The sequence below is a fragment of the Acanthochromis polyacanthus genome, chromosome 22 (assembly GCF_021347895.1).
Source record: "Acanthochromis polyacanthus isolate Apoly-LR-REF ecotype Palm Island chromosome 22, KAUST_Apoly_ChrSc, whole genome shotgun sequence".
Classification (NCBI taxonomy): Eukaryota; Metazoa; Chordata; class Actinopteri; family Pomacentridae; genus Acanthochromis; species Acanthochromis polyacanthus.
In genome coordinates this window covers 24,378,870-24,395,242 of record NC_067134.1, presented here as the reverse complement: position 1 = coordinate 24,395,242, position 16,373 = coordinate 24,378,870, and the positions used below count along the sequence as shown (strand labels likewise).

Here is a 16,373-nt window from a genome sequence, read left to right as displayed (position 1 = left end):
GTGAGCAGGCATGGCTGCTAAAACGATGTAATTCGTCCACACGAAGCCACACGGACCTCGCGGATGCAGTAAGCATAAAACAAGCTTTATAACGCCGCGTGACGACGTATTCGTTCCACGTAACGAGTTCCGACATAACGACAACACGCCGTAGATTGAGGACGTCGTAAGCCGAGGACCCGCTGTATTCTCATAATTCTCACTTAAACCTCATAATTTCTCCTTCAATATCATACATCTCACCTTAAACTCAAAATTCTGACTTTCAACATATTATCCTGACTAAAAACTAATAATTCTGACTTTAAACTGATGTCTGACTATCTCATACTTCTGACCTTTTAATTAAAGTTTTCAACATATCATCCTGACTTCAAACTAATATTTCCGTCTTTAGACTCAGAATTCAGACATTTAACTCTTGTCTGGCTTTAACCTCATATGATTTGCTTCTATTAGTTCTGACTGTGTTCTCATAATTCCAACAGTTTTGCTCAAATGTGTCACAATTCTGAAACAAAATTCAAAAAGTTGTTTTTTTTACAGTGGCCCTAATCCTACTAGCCAATCATCCAATATGAGGTAAGATCTTGAGAGAATGGGACAAGTACAGGATATCAGAATTAAAACAGCACCAGATTCTATTCTAGTTTTTCCTTTCCTGTGGGATTCCAGGCCCTCAAAAGTCTCCTTTGTGCCTAACAGACTCGTCCAATTACATCCCTGAGGATCAACCATTTTATCATGGACTCACAGGGATGTTAAAGAGCAGCAAAAGGCAGAAGAGCACAATGATGGTAGTACAGAAGAAACCTTGAGAAAACCCCATGCTTTCGTTCCTATGCAAGTGGAAGGGAGTTTTAGGTTTAGGAAGGTTCAGAAAAGGGAGAGGCTGCTCATGCTGAGGGGTGTCAGCCTGCACTGGTTTGTTGCATTAACACGCTAAATCAAGGAAGTTCAGTTATCAGTCAGTGGCACAGTTCTGTTCATGTTTTTTCTTTGCCCACAGTCCACACACCAAACTGCTTTTAGTGGGTGAACCGCAAAGCTGCAAGAGCAAATAATTGGCTGCCAGCAATCAGGGACGTCCCCGACTAAGACAGGTGATGTTGATGGATCTGTATTTGCTGTATTAGCCTGATAAGTGTCTGAAAACGTTGAACCCAGTGGAGCAAAACTAGAGTACATAATGAAGAAACGTCAGGGTGCATTTTCAATTAATGAGATGACCGTGTGCATCAGGGAGTGTTTGGAGCAGATGTTCTCCTCTCCGCACTTTCAAACAAAATACGACGGGACACTACAAGAAATACAAGGAGGAGGGTAGTGAAGTCAGACATTTAACCCTCCTTTTTCTCCACCAAAAAAATGTCCAAAAATTTCCCAAAAATGCTGAAAATGTGGACATCAGAAATGTCATTGTGAAAATATATATTTTTTCCACATTTTCAAACTTTAAAAGGGGTTAATTTGACCCACAGGACGACATGAGGGTTAAACTGCTTCACTACCATGGGGACATCCCTGCTACTGTTGCTGGTAGATGACTGAACTTGAACTTCTGTATGCTGCCACATCTTCCTCATTTGTGAAATCAAACCAACCGAAGCCATCCAAACAGCCACAGTTACGGCCGCTTCCCGCCTCTCTCCACCCACCTGCAGGCATTTGATGCGGTGGGTTAGCGCGGTGGCGTTGGTGCAGCCCTTGCTGCGTGTGGCGTTGATGTAGCACTTGATGGCGTCATGCGGCTGGTTGCAGGACTCGTACAGCGTGCCCAGATCCATCCAGGCGGCGGCGTGGCTGTGGTCCAGCTGCACGGCGCAGATGTAGGCCTGCAGAGCGTCCATGGGCTGGTTCTGCTGCTGGTACAACACTCTGAAGGATGGAAGGGACACATGAGGGAAAGGCAGAGGAAAATGTCGCTTCAAAAAGCAAAAGAAAAAGCTGATAAACTGAAATGATCACTTACCCTATAGAGCACCAGGTATCTGCACTGGCCTCTGATTTGTCTATGGATTGCCGATAGGAGATGAAGGCGTCCTGGACCTTCCCAATACTTGAGTAGCACCTGGAGGAGACACATGCTGGTCAGGTTTGTGTTACAGATATGGAAAAAATTTTCAAAAAAAAAAAATAAAAAATAAAATTTTCCATGGGCTGCACAGTGGATTGGGGTTTAGCACTTTTGCCTTGCAGCTAGAAGATCCCCGGTTAGTGTCTCCACTATGGGTGGGAGTCTTTGGGCGACTCACAATTGGATAGTAAATCGATTATTGATGCATCTTTAATGTATGCATATTGTAGAGCAAGGGTGTTAAACATGCAGCCCGTGGGCCAAAATCGGCCCGCCAGGGGGTCCTATCCTGCCCGTGGGACAACATTGTAAAGCGTAAAAATTACAGAGAAGACATTAACCACAATTTTTAAATTTGTAAGACTGTAAATGACGGTCAGCCATGTTTGTTTTCCTCTTTGCCTGTCGGCGTGTCTGCTCCAGGTGCACATCCCAAAGCGTCCTGGAAATGACGCGTTATTCCGCATTATTTGGAACCTTCTGTATTACTTTAACAGATTTAAATCAGCGAAATCTGGACATTTGTGAATCGATTCAGATTCGTTCACGTCCGGATCGCGACGCATCGACGAATCAGAAATTTCCCCCACCACTAGTTTCCACCTTCCTGGGATCTTTCTGCATGGAGCTGTGCATGTATGGCCTTCCTCCCACAGTCCAAAAACATGCTCAGGATAATTGGTGATTCTAAATTGTCCATAGGTGTTAATCCGAGTGTGACTGTTTGCCCTGTGACAGACCGGTGACCTAAGTCTACTGGAATAGACTCCAGGACCTCCATGACCCTAATGAGGATTAAGCGGTGTATAGATAATAGATGCATGGATGTATAATTCATTCTAAAAATGCATCCCCAACTCTGCATTTGACCAAAACATTCATGGCTATATATTTGACTGCTTTCTTACAACGGTGCCAGAGAGGATTTTCTCAGATGACAGACCGACTCTGTATGACAGCACCTAAATCAACATCATTCAGATCATCATCTGTATGAGCAACACACCTGCCAAGGAAGTACCAGGACTGTCCAGAGTTGGGGTCAGCCTCCAGAGATTTCTGCAGACACTGGATGGCATAGCTGTCCCTGCTGGCTCTGTCCCCGAGCTGTTCCACTGTGTGATGCATCCAGCCTGGGGGAATAAAAAAAAACGTTCAACTAATCAGTCAGCATTTTGCATTAAGAACTTTCAACTCTCAGAATCAACACTTTCTCTGAGACGGACGTGAGATTTCTCAGTTTCGCAAGAAAATAAAGTTTCCGCAGAATATCAGTGTGCATGGCTTTCACTGCCTACACAAAATGATCTTACCTAGCTGCTGCAGGGTAGTGGCCTTCACCTGTGCAGGAAGATCCTCCGTCTGCAGAAGGCTCTCATAAGCCTCCTTGGAAGCCCGGTATCTCTTCTGGATATGGGAAGTAATGAGGCAGGACAAAGGATTGAACAGAGAGGGGTTGGTAGAGGGTGATAAAGGGCAAACAAAGGCAGAAGTTACAATCAATTCAAATTCAAATCACGACTTTTGCTAAATCATCTCTGTTTCCCATCTTCCCACTGTGCTGCAAGACAGGAATGCCTAAGTAATCACACTGATGGCCCTCCCCGCTCGTCTAAATTTAGTCACACTTTTGCATCTCTGCAAACATTATGAGACTTCCACTGCGGTGTTGTGTTCTGACACAGCACTAAAAATTAGTCGTGAAGCACTGCCTCTGCTGCTGCTCCCCGAGCTGGCGAGAGCTACTGTACCTCTCCACTGAAACCCACATAAAGACAGCGAGAGAGAGGGAGAGAGAGACCACCAGCATACAAAAGAGGGGGAGACAGACTTTCTTGTTTCCGTGGCAACCCCGTCGATCGGCTGAGAGTAATCTCCTATCCCCTCCCGCAAACCACCCACTCACGCACCCTGCTCCCTCCTAAATTTGTCTAGTTCAAAAAAACACACACACACAAAAAAAACAAGCAGGGCTATCCCCGGCGTTCACACACACCCCGTGATTTACACTTCTAACCGAGCTTTTTGCCTCTGTATTGCACATTCAATCAACATGCAGCACTTATTCTCCCAAAACACAGCGGGAAAACAAATCTAGCCTTGTGCCCTTGGGAGCGAGCAGAGCTGAAGCGCAGGTTGTGGAGAAGAGCGATCACTTACCTGAATCTCATATAAATGAGCAATGTGGAACTGAACTGTGGAAGGAGAGAAGAGGAAAAAAGTGTTAGAGGTTATTCAACATTTGAGAAATACAAGAGTCAGAGTCAGCCCTCCTCATTGTCTTCTCAAGTCTTTGGAAAGTAGTGCTGAGCTGAGAGTAAATAGGTGCGAGAAACCCCAAGGTTGCCCATCTACGTTAAGAGTACCAAACCTAATAGGTAGCTGTGCTCCTGGCGGCACCTTCCTTTGTCTGGAGCGCTGCAGTGTCTGATCTAAGCTGCCTGAGTGACTCTCAGCAGATGGAGGAAGAGAGAGAGAGAGAGAGAGAGAGAGAGGGAGAGGGAGAGGGAGAGAGAGAGAGGGAAGAAAGATGGGGGCTGCCCTTGCTACGTATGAGTGAGTGAGAACAGGAATGAGGGGGACACAATGAGGCAAAGGCAAACAGCGAGAGGCTGGGCGAAAAAAAAAAAAGGATATTGCTGTCGCCAAGGTAACAGGTACCGGGGCGGGAGAGATGAGATGGCAGCAGCATATCAAATAATACCAGCAAGTCTGCCTAGACGGAGCCGAAGCAGCTGACCACGATCTAATACTCTCTACGCTAGACGGCAAACACAAGGAGATGCCGAGTTTCCCTGCTTTTGTTCCCACTGCTGTACAGGCAGAGGGATTCCTCCATTTTATGAGCAATTGATATGAGTGTGCAGGCTGAGAATGACAGTATCATGGAAAATAATAAGAAAAAAAGGCTTACTTTCAGCTTTGGACAAAGTGCAGGGATTGGAGTCAATCAAAGCCAGCTGAAAATGCTGCGAAAACACGCACAAAAAGAATGTTTTTCTCATGGTTAATTGCACATTAACACACACACACACACACACACACACACACACACACACACACACACACACACACACACACACACACACACACACACACACACACACACACACACACACACACACACACACACACACACACACACACACACACACACACACACACACACACACACACACACACACACTACAGTAGAGCCACTGAATAGAATCCCTGCTGTTTCAGTGGCTGTCCATGATCATCCAACTCCTCCTTTGGTTGCTTCATAATGAGGTTGTGAATGAAGAGCTTCGGTTTTGGACATACCTTTAGGCTTGACTCGTAGTCTGTGTTGACCTTGAACATGAGGCCCAGGCGTAGGTGGATCTCCTTGGCCCGGGAGAACCCTGGGTCAATGTACAGCACCTCCTGGAATGCTTTGATCGCCCTGCGAAGGAGTTATATTTTAAGATAATTACCAAAAACAAGAAGCCAAGGAGGGGAGGAACATAAAGGTTTACATTCAAAGACAGACTTCAGGTGTGAACGCAACCTAAGCTGCAGCACATCTCGGCTGGACAGACAGTCGCTGCTCATTCCGGTCATGCTGCGTGACTGCTACCTTGAACTGAATACCAAACAGGTTCCTGCCACAGCGACTGAGACAACCAGAAGCAAAAATGCAAGCTTTGATTATCCTATCGTGGCAGTAGGAATGCTGAGGGGCGGCACTTAAGTGGGAATTTACAACAATATCTGAGTGGAATCTGCCTGCAGCTGCTGCTCAGAACAACGGCTGTATTTGCTGATCTTGCATCTCCAGTGTTTTTATGCGTGCAGAGGTTTATAGCGGCCTGATTCTTATTGGTAATTCACCCACAACTGACTGGTTGTGGCGTAACTATGGAAACGACATCAGTCAGCTTCTCTTCAAAGGCGTTTTTCCCCAGCTGATAATAACACACACACAGATAAACACACACTACAACGGAGCCGTGCGATCCTGATCTTGCATTCACAGCTTCTCTTTGATAAGCGATCTCCCTTGAATGGACCTGTCATTCTATAGTGACTGTTTACTCTGTGTACAGTACAAATGGGAGTGATTTATTCAAGGAATAAAAAGCACAAGTCATTTGTTTTGACATTTATGAAGTATTTCTGTGTGTCACCAACAACAGGCTGATCTGAATCCAGGTAGAAAAACGGGATTTTGCTTTATTTTTTAACATATTTTATCTTCGTATGATTCTTATGAAGCCACTTTTTCTTCTCTATTTTTTTTTTAAAAAGATAAATTTGCCTTTTAATCAACCAAAACACACACAATTCTACATCTGAAATTCCATACAGACTACTAACTAAAATAGAATGTGAGTTTATTTAGCATGCCAAGTGCACTTATGCCAGCTAAAATATCCCATAATGCCATTCAGGAGTAAAGTAAAATAAGGGGGTCATCAAACACGCCAGCTCGGCTTTAATGTCTGCTACTCTCCAATTTACGTCTCAGATTTCGGTGTGTAATGAGTTGACAGTTCTGTCTCATATGAGGCAAGCAGATGCCGGCACAGGAACAGGGAATGAGGTTGGTGGGTTACCACGGCAACGAGGGTTTCAGGAAATGATGTGTGATTAAGCCCAGCAGTGTGTCTGAACAGACACTGAAGCGTGTGTAGCAACAGTACATGTATTGAATATGTAGGACATAGTATTGAATTTTGGACGCGGCTCGTGTTTTGGTGATTTTCCCAGAGTAATTTGTCGCTGGTTGCCTGGCAACTGCTCCTAGCCGTGGAGTAATGATAAATGGGATGGATAAACAAATGAGATATAAGGTGTCAATTAGAGAGCTTTGGAGGTGGATTTTTTTTGATGTTGTTGTTCAGACCTTATGCTAAGCTGTGCTAAAGCCCTTTCCGGACACGGAATATGGAATATTATTGGTTTCACCGACTTCCCTCACACATTCATCCAGACATCCCCACATCAGCGACGGAGAGAGACACAGTACGTGGCATCACTGGTCGGTTGATCATCCAACACCAGCGTTTTCTGCTGGGATTACAGCACCATTTTCACAGCATCACTTCCTAGACTGTTGCGTTGCCCTCTGGGTCGCAGTGTTGTAATCCTGTGTGTGTCTAGCTGTTAAATTGAACTGTGTGTACTTCAAAACTTGCGCTGTGTTGACACTGAAATGACTGAAAAGCCTACGTTTCAGAGAAAAGTGATCAAAGCGCTCATTCAGACAAGAAGCACACAGATTAATGGAAGTAAGTGTATGTCTAGCAGACCATACTGATATGAGAATAGTATTAAATGCCTCATGTAACTCGATTAGTTCAAATAAAACTAAAGGCTTCTGTGTCTTCATATGGATTTCCCCAAGAATTACACACAATGCATCAATAAATAATTGCCCACAACTGATTTAAACTCACTAGGCTGCTCCGTTGTTATGCAAATGGACATAAAGAATGTTGATACTCACCACTGAAAGGCATTATAGTGGAAGTAGACCATCCCGAGGCCATACAGAAAGGCAGCATTCTGAGAGGGATGGAGAATTTTAAGAAGACATATTCAAAAAGATCAGACAAAATTCTCAAAACTTCTCCAAAAAGGTCATCAAAATTGTGCTTGGAGGTGTCATTTCCTGATGTGCAATGAAAACGTACAACTTTGTCACTCAACTAAACGAAAAGAAAATCAAGGTGGCAGAAAAGTCCCAGCGGTTAACACCTAGACGGCTCATCGCATGACCTTGCGGTCACCTGATTCAGTTGAATAATTAGGGAAACCAATAACTAGCATTCGGTCTGACCGCAAAGAGTCACTTTAACAAGGAAAAAACTCAAAATGACTCTGACATGAAACCTGAAACCACAGCTTCTAACCCAGCTGAGACCATACAAGCTTCCTGTGTATGTGTCGGGGGAGAAAACAAGGTGATGTGTGTGTGTGGGTGACAAGAGGTGAGAGAATCAATGTGAGCATGCCAACACGTGTGTCTTACCTTCCAGTAGTCTGACTGTAAACTGTAGTACCTCTGGTATGCTGATAATGCTGCAATTAGAAGGTGAGACAAGCAGAGAATTAACCCACTGATCATGAGCAGTTTACAGTCTACGGAAGCCACTCAATGGGATGATTGATCAAGCTAAAGATGGAGATCAGAGCAAATCATTTTCCAAGCATCTCTGAAGAAACTGTACGAGTCACTTGCAGGTGAACAGAAGTGATGACTCACCTTTCGGATAATCCTCCAGGAGGAGGTTGAAGTGGCCTAGCTGGCAGAATAACTCAGGCTCCACTTTGCCCTCGGCCTTGAGGATGAGCGAATCGTAGCAGCGGACAGCCTGGGGAGAACACAAAAATAACAACTTAGTGTGTGTGTGTCACAGACGCATTTGGACACAGCACTTGAGAGAGGCTGGGGTGGGGTTGGATGGGAGAGAAAAAGAACTGAAAAAAAGGACGCAGCCATCCATGTCTGTGTTCTGCAAAGAGTGGAAATCAGAGCGCAATGTCACACAGAACTTCTGAAAGTCACAGCACGGCTGACGTCAGCCTCCAGATTCTGACCAAGTGGGCTCAAATCCTTTTCAGCAGATAAAAATCACGGCAGGAAGTAGGTTTGTAGGAGATAAGGAATTTTACTTTTATGATGTTTCAGGAACAAAAAAAATCTATTACAGATCGTTTAGTTCAGATAAACAGTGGATACAAAAGCAGCCGATTCCTCTGAGGGGGGAGAGATATGAAGTCAGGAGCTATACTGGTGATTATTTTAACCCTGTAAGACCCACTGCTGCAGAAATACAGTTTTTTTGCTCATTTTCTTTTTTGCTCATTTTCTTCTATATTTATGTTTACATATTATTATATTTTTTGTATTTTGTTGCTAATTTTCTTCAATATTTGAGTTTACATATATATATATATATATATATATATATATATATATATATTTTTTTTTTTTTTTAGTTTATTTTATTAATTTTCTTTGCTAATTTTTCTATACATCTTCTCTCTCTCTATATACCGGTATATATTTTTTTGTTTTGTTTTTTCCCCCTCTCTTAAATATTTGGGTATACACATTGTCATTATTAGTATTTATATTTTTAGTTTTACTTTATTATTTTCCTATTGTTTTTCTATAGTTGCGTTTATATATTTTTTGTACATTTTTTTTTTTGTTGCTCATTTTCTATTTTAGGTCTTACGGGGTTAAACACACTTCTGAACATCCCTGGTGCTTTTATTGACATTCACAGACGTGTAATACCAGTCATCAGGACAGTACAAAAGAGCTACTTCATTAATCCTGTTGAGGGATTTGTCGTGTGCATTTCATCAATCTCAAATTCTATTTCTTTTAAAAACACAACATAGCTTAATGTCCACCTTGTGCACACTCACAAAGCAACATTAAGTGATTTTTTTTTGCATTGTGGCTCCTGGTATGCTAAGTTTTATGGAGAATTCTAGGGTTAAATGAGATGCAACTGTTCATTTTCCTGTTCTCCCCTTTATAATTAGCACAATTTCTGTCTCAGATTAAAGCAGCATTTAACCGTGCACTGATGTAGGTCCAGAAACGGGCTGTTTGGAGTCGTTAAATCTCCAGTTATCCTGCAAAAATGTGACTGAGCCCACCAACATCAAGCATATACTGTCCCTTCTATCAGGCTCATCAAAGACGGCACAGCTGGTCCTTATGTCGGCCGCCATTCTGCCAAAAAACTGAGGACAGGCAGCCACAGAAGCAAGTGAAACTGAGAAATGACTTGCAAGTTTATACAGAGCTGGATATTATTTCAAATCAGCCTCGACCACGACTTTTAAAACAGAGGACTAACCTTCAAACAGACGAGGTTTGCTGTTTGCCTTTGGTGGGTTGTGTTGCCGTTTCCACAAAGCAGTTATGTAATCAAATACATTTATTTTACACGGTTATCAGCATCGTGAAAAGACCAAAGCGGCGGATGTAGCAGCAAACATCACCAGGGGAAGGGAAACGGAGCAAATCCTAGCGAGTGATGGAACGGCCGAGGACAGATGTGCGGCAATAATGCTAAAGCATGTTTACACTGTGGAACTGTGGCTTTGTCAGAGCGATTCTACAGCCAAAAAGTGAATTAGAAAAACTATTCTTCACAAGTTCAATGCAAGGTCTTTCCTTTTAAAGATGACGTTTAATATTTCAAAGGCAGAGCGGTGTTTGGAGCGTGACAATTCACTGTTGGACACGAATTCGAGGATTATGGGATATCGTTTTAAACTAAAAGCATGTCGTGTTTAAAATAAGTAAAAATGAATTCAACTTGTATTTAGCGCTCACAAAATGTACATATAGCCGTCTTATCTAGACAGAGCAGCGATGGAGCAGAGTAAAAACTAAACGGAACAGTGAGGCCTACTTCACCTTCCTCAACGCCTACTGATCTAATGATGGCTTTTCACCAAATCATTCCTGGCAGGGTTAGCAGCCCAAGCTGACTAATTACAGTACTTTCATTAACCACATGTTCTCATCACAACAACCGTAGCCCAGAATCGTAGCTTTATGTTTGAGGACATAAATGCCGGCTGTTGTGGATGTCTTATAATATCACATTTCTATAGATTTCAAAGCCTGGCCTGAAACATTTCAACATTTCTATTTGTTTAACGTAAAGTCACAAGTTGAAACTGAGCTCTATTTAGCCAATTATCGCATTAGACCTGCAGTGCTTCGCTGATTAATCAATTAGTTGGCATTTATTCAAAAATAATCAGCAGCTATTTTGATAATTAATCAGCTCAGGCAATATTTTCTAGAAAAAGGCTGATTTCAGCTTCTTAAAAAAACAATGTACTGGTTTCTTTTAACACTCATCGATGATACGACACATTTTAGGATGTCGTGCTTGGAGAACACTGACTAACATTTTTAAGGTCAAACAACTAATTGACTCATCTACAATTAAATTAATTGCTAGTTTTGGCCTTAAATACCATTTATTTACCAATTACAAATTTAATCTGACCTATATTCCATAGCAACACATTTAAAGAGGTACTGCACCATCATTTAACACAACATTATCATGACCTCTAAAACTCACAGGTCAAGATGCAGCCTACATGTTAATGCATCCACAAAATATGGAAATACATGCATATTTATGTGTGCATTCATCTGACAGCACTGTAACATTATTTAACCTTGGTAATGACACAGTTTGCTCAGACTTATTTAAATGCAGAAACTGTGTGCACCGTAACATTTGGGCAAAGACTTGCTTGGTAACATTGAAACTTGGATTTTTTTAAAGACTTTATTCATGCATCAACCAATACAAACTGCACAAATCTAACCATAGCTTTATGAAGTAATAAATGAATCTCAAATAAATGAGCGACATTCATTTAATCCTACAGTCATTAAGGCTTAGTGATACTGGAGATGACTAGAAGATCACATGTGATTTTGCCATCATGTAAACCATCTTAAAGGCCGTCCAAAACCGAGTTAAAATTCATGTTTACTGCGACAATATCTGCATTATTAATCTGTCTGTGTGACCTCATTTGACAGAAATCTGAGCCTTTTCTTTTTTTCTCATAATTTGTAAAACAAAATTGTCCATTATGGCTGAGTAAAACCCCATTTAACAAACTAATTCTCTCTCTTGTCAGTGTGGTGCTGATGATTTTCCTTTGGCACTGGAAAAAGCTCTTAAGCGGACGCCAAAAACTTCTCTACGCAGGAAAAACTGCATTTTCATTCTGTCAGAAAGCTCTGAATACTGCATCCAGTATTCCATTTTCTTCCCCTTAACTACACCAATAAGGTCAAAAGAAATGCTGAGCAATCACTGTGTCACAGAAGTAAGATGGAAATATACACAGACTGAAACCAGTGATGTAAACATTGACAGCGACTCATTATCAGCAATTCCACTTTCTAATATGAGCTGAGAACTAGGTCAAACGCCCAGTAATAGGACAGTTAGACAGTGTTATGTAAGAATTTGATAATGTTACTAATTACCATCAGTGCACATGAAGCTACAGGTAGGTCGCTTCACTGTCAGATGTCACCATGTTGTTTACATTAAGCTGTCCTCAGTATCCTTTAATATGAATGGAGTGTACTTGTGAAGATGCATCTTTACTTTTCACATTTTTAATTCAATCCTTTCACGGTAATACACCTTCGGCTGTTGATCTACAGACAGCAAGCAGACAATCTGAACATGTAAACATAACAAGTCAGTGAGTCACGTTCAAAAGTAGGAGTTCTGCTCGAGTGTGTAGACATACTCTTCACCATCAGATCAACTAGTCTGTAGCCGCTATTTGGAAGACTTTCACTCACTCAGAAGAAATACAACCAAACACATCGTCACTCATCACTTTACTGCCATGATATCGGTCATGGACAGTGAGCTTCCACAGGTAAACAGAAGTGAAACACGCTATTTTCAGTTCCATTTCACTGATTCAAATGAATGGAAGACACAGACTTTTGAAGAACAGTCTGGATCACCACACTTGTGTACATGCAATTAAGTGAAACAGTTTGTCAAGTGTCTGTAAGCAGCGAATATTATTTAACTTAATCCCCGTGGGGAAAGCTGTCCTCTGCAAATGACCTAACTATTTTGGAGAAGAGGTCAGCCATGGTGCCCAGCCGCTGCCTCAGTCAAGGGCAATGCAAGAGCACTCCTAAAGCCTGGCAGGAATGTCTTTCAGCGTGGTAGGCCTGATCTGGAGGAAACCCTTTGCAAACATGGGAAGAACAGGCAAACTCCACCCAAAACTGCTAAATTGTCAAAGACCCTAATTGCCTACAGCGTCATACTAACAATGTCGACACACGAAGGAAGTAAAAATGAGTCGAACAGCTCTTCCGTTTAGCTATTTTACATCATTACCACCTAGTAACTGCTGGTGATACAGTGACCCAGTTCTGTCAGCAATGGTGAACCAGCTCTCATCTGCAAGTAGACAGAGCAACAGAGCAGCGACATGACTATTACAAAGTGCCAAACGGGGTTATCACTCAAAACTATTAAGTTACGAGCGGAAATGGAGTCATAAACACAGTTTCTACGTGGAAAAAAAGATGTGACCAAATGAGCTTGAGCAAACTGAGTGCTTTACATAATTCTCAGCAGGCTCAAACAAGAGCATCTCGCTGCAAGTTAATGGCTTGTGAGGTCACGTTGTGGTTCATTTTCCATTTTGTTTTCATCAGCCATGCACAGGTGAGTGTACAAGAGCGCTATTAAGAGTCGATGTGCGACAAAGCTTTAATGCTTTTCCTCTGGGGAGAGCAAAAGCCACATGGTATTAAAATTTCCATGTACAATACTGTGCTCTGTATAACTTAATGGTCGACAATACAGATATATATTCAAACTCTAGGTATTTGCATGTACTTTTTGTCTTTATCAATATCTTGTCTTTATCAACAACAGAAGAACACAAAATTGCACTTCTGTAATGTCACAGAAACACTGACAAAAAGATAACTGCACCAAATTTCTCAACTATCTTCTATGTTGAGTTAGATCAGTATCAGCTCTGTTTATATCTGATCTGTGCATCACTGCAAAATTTCGCTCGTAAGACCTGGTTAATAAATACAACACCTGTGAGGGTGGAGAGATTGTTGATTGATATAAATGTGTAATATTAAGTCCAGTACTTTCAAATCTTACATCTACACGGTGAGCAGATATAAGTGCACTGGTTGCTAACACCCAGGTAGCCACATGCTACTCTCCAGTATCCCATACAGCTTATATTAAGTGTTATTTAATCGGATCTCCCGTGTTCAGACAGCAACACAATTCACAGGCTGTGAGTTAGCCAGAGTGGCAGCAAGTGCCTGCAGAAGCTGTGTGCATGTATTGTATAAAAAAGAGCAGGGTTGTAACAGGAAAGTCTGGCGACAGATGCTGCGTATGGAGCAAGACCAGGCTTATGACACTATCAAACGGCATCGGCAGCACAATCACAGCACATGAGGCACAAAATAACCGGTTTGTACCCACTTATACCAAAGCAGTTGCACAGGATGTGTGAGAAAACATCCCCAAAGCAGGCAAGACGGGCTGTTTCAAGATGGCAGGTTTACTAGAAAACAAGGCATGCAAAACACATCAACGCCAATGCATCTGTTCCCTGATTAAAATCCAAAAGGGAGACAATTAACATACACTGGGCAATGCATTTTTATCCAAGCCAAATGCATTAATTGCCCACATTTTCTTGCTAGTATGTGGCTCTCTGCTTGTGTGCAGTTAATGCAAGAGGAGTAGTTACACTTCCTAGGTATCCCACACCACCTAGCGAGGGGATTCATGGATGGGCCCTCAAACCATGAGCTGTCAGTAGCACCATCTTCCACACATCATTCACAAGAGAAGGGGCTTTGCTCTTTGTTAGCTCGGCCATGTGTAACGCACAGGTAGGCAGTGGCTGTTTAACACGCAGCTTTCTGGTCCGAGGGCACATGCAGAGCTAAACACAGCCAATGAAACTGTAAACAAAGGACCCTGACACCACCATGGTCAGCAGCAGAGACGCATTTTTACAATGAGCCAAGACCCGAGAGGAAACCTGGGACACACTTTAGCCAAACACGGACGATTCTGGGAAATATATCCACATCAAATTGGTTATATAGCTATCGGTGTCACTCCGCCATGTCCCGCCATCTTGGACAGGCAGCCAGCCATTAACGTTACTTGTAACGTTTGTCAACTCGTTCACACGCACTCCCACAAAACAAAACGAGCAAAACACGTCCAGAAGTGCTTTAAATGAGGCGACGCAGTGCTAAGAAACAACGCAAGAAAGCGTGTTAATGAAAAAAATCAATGCAAACGCGCACGGGCTCTAGCTAACCTCGCCAAATAACGTCAATGTGTGAAGCTTGTGCACCTTGAAGAAAGCTACGTTACTCCCACCAACGTTGTATCGGTCACATAGGGATATAGACGAGGTTAGATGGGACAGGCTAATTCTTGCATTTCCACAATCACACGTGAAACTTTGCTCGTTAAAGTGCAACGTTTCTAGCTACACAAAAAACCGTGACGACGTTGTGTTGTTGGTGGTACAATTGCAACTACACAAGGATACGCTGCATGGAATAGCTATCCGGCTAACAGGGAAGGGCGGTTGCCTGACAAACATTAACATATGATAAGGTTAAAGACTAATAAAATCATGAGACACAGCGAGGTGGCTACACGGGCCACCGACACAACATAAGAGTTAGCCGCAGGTGCAGGGTCGCCGATCATCGGATGAGAGGAGCTAACTAGCGAGCTAGCCGAGTGGCTAAAAGAGGGGCTGCGGCTAGCTGGCCTTGGTCTCAGTAGCGAGTGGGCCACTTGCATTCAGTGCTGGCTTGCTATTCGGGGAGCAAATTCACAGTCGTGCACGATAGTTGATGGTACGAGTGGGTCCCGTAGAGCAGGGCGCTGCTTGATTGTGAAATACATCCAGTTATATTAGGTACCTTCATCAACAGGGCCTTCGTTCTGGCGCCATCTTCATGAAGCTTCTGAAATCCAAACAGTGAGCTGCAAGCAAGAAGACAACATAGACGGCTCAGTATCACTTGCAGAGAGGCTCGGGGACATATACGACACGGAAGGAGAGAAAACAATTAATTTTCAAACTGTGCGTGTATGTGAGTGCATGGGGTTGCTATTCCGACCTGTCGATCCCGACCAAACTGTCCCTCTCCGGGGCTGTCAGTGTCGGAAAGTCCTCCTCTGTTTCACTCGCTTTTCCCGCCGCCATTTTCTTTCCCTCATCACCACTAGAAGAAGCCGAGCCGAGACTCCGAGCAGCAGCGCAGGCAGCAACGGCGAGCGACACACCGCACGATTGCATGGAAAATCGCGACGCGGGGACGAACGGTTTGCTCCGCTGAATCAAAGAAGGAAAACTGAAGGAAACAAAATGATCAAAAACTTTTTCCCAGGATGAAAAGATGCGATTCGATGTAGTAAATCCGTTCGGGGGGACAGAAGCGCTCTCCGGGTAGCTCCTCAAACGTCACATTTTTCATCACAAAGTGATATTGTGCCGCTGTTTGAATGCGAATAACTGAGTACAATATCCAAGATGTGAGTATTTGACAATAAAATGCGTTTCGGCCGCGAAGATAAAGTTGTTATAATTGTGTCACCCAAGCGAACCCACGCGCCGCTCTGGCCACGCCCTCTCTCCCCGCTTCAGCCAATAGGAGCGTCCGCATCCCCCCATATGACCTCCCTGCTATATCATTCTTTTATCT

At 43.0% G+C, this 16,373-nt stretch overlaps 1 protein-coding gene across 5 annotated transcripts in view; it reads right to left on the bottom strand.

Moving 5' to 3' along the window:
- The window catches only part of LOC110964452 (histone demethylase UTY-like), a 34,903-nt gene extending 18,611 nt beyond the window's left edge, over positions 1 to 16,292 (bottom strand). For 4 of the 5 annotated variants that reach the window (XM_022213178.2, XM_022213179.2, XM_022213180.2 and 1 more), the window contains exons 1-12: positions 15,789 to 16,292; positions 15,588 to 15,651; positions 8,310 to 8,418; positions 8,076 to 8,125; positions 7,551 to 7,609; positions 5,384 to 5,504; positions 4,992 to 5,046; positions 4,238 to 4,272; positions 3,391 to 3,484; positions 3,084 to 3,210; positions 1,973 to 2,071; positions 1,659 to 1,878 (exon numbers count right to left, since the gene is read on the bottom strand). In XM_022213178.2, coding sequence (XP_022068870.2) covers positions 1,659 to 1,878; positions 1,973 to 2,071; positions 3,084 to 3,210; positions 3,391 to 3,484; positions 4,238 to 4,272; positions 4,992 to 5,046; positions 5,384 to 5,504; positions 7,551 to 7,609; positions 8,076 to 8,125; positions 8,310 to 8,418; positions 15,588 to 15,651; positions 15,789 to 15,967 — 1,212 coding nt within the window. In that variant the 5' untranslated portion in view covers positions 15,968 to 16,292. Of the gene's footprint in view, positions 1 to 1,658; positions 1,879 to 1,972; positions 2,072 to 3,083; positions 3,211 to 3,390; positions 3,485 to 4,237; positions 4,273 to 4,448; positions 4,931 to 4,991; positions 5,047 to 5,383; positions 5,505 to 7,550; positions 7,610 to 8,075; positions 8,126 to 8,309; positions 8,419 to 15,587; positions 15,652 to 15,788 lie in introns of those variants that run through there. The other variant, XM_022213181.2, reaches the window with a different exon arrangement.
- Between the last annotated feature and the right edge of the window lie 81 nt (positions 16,293 to 16,373).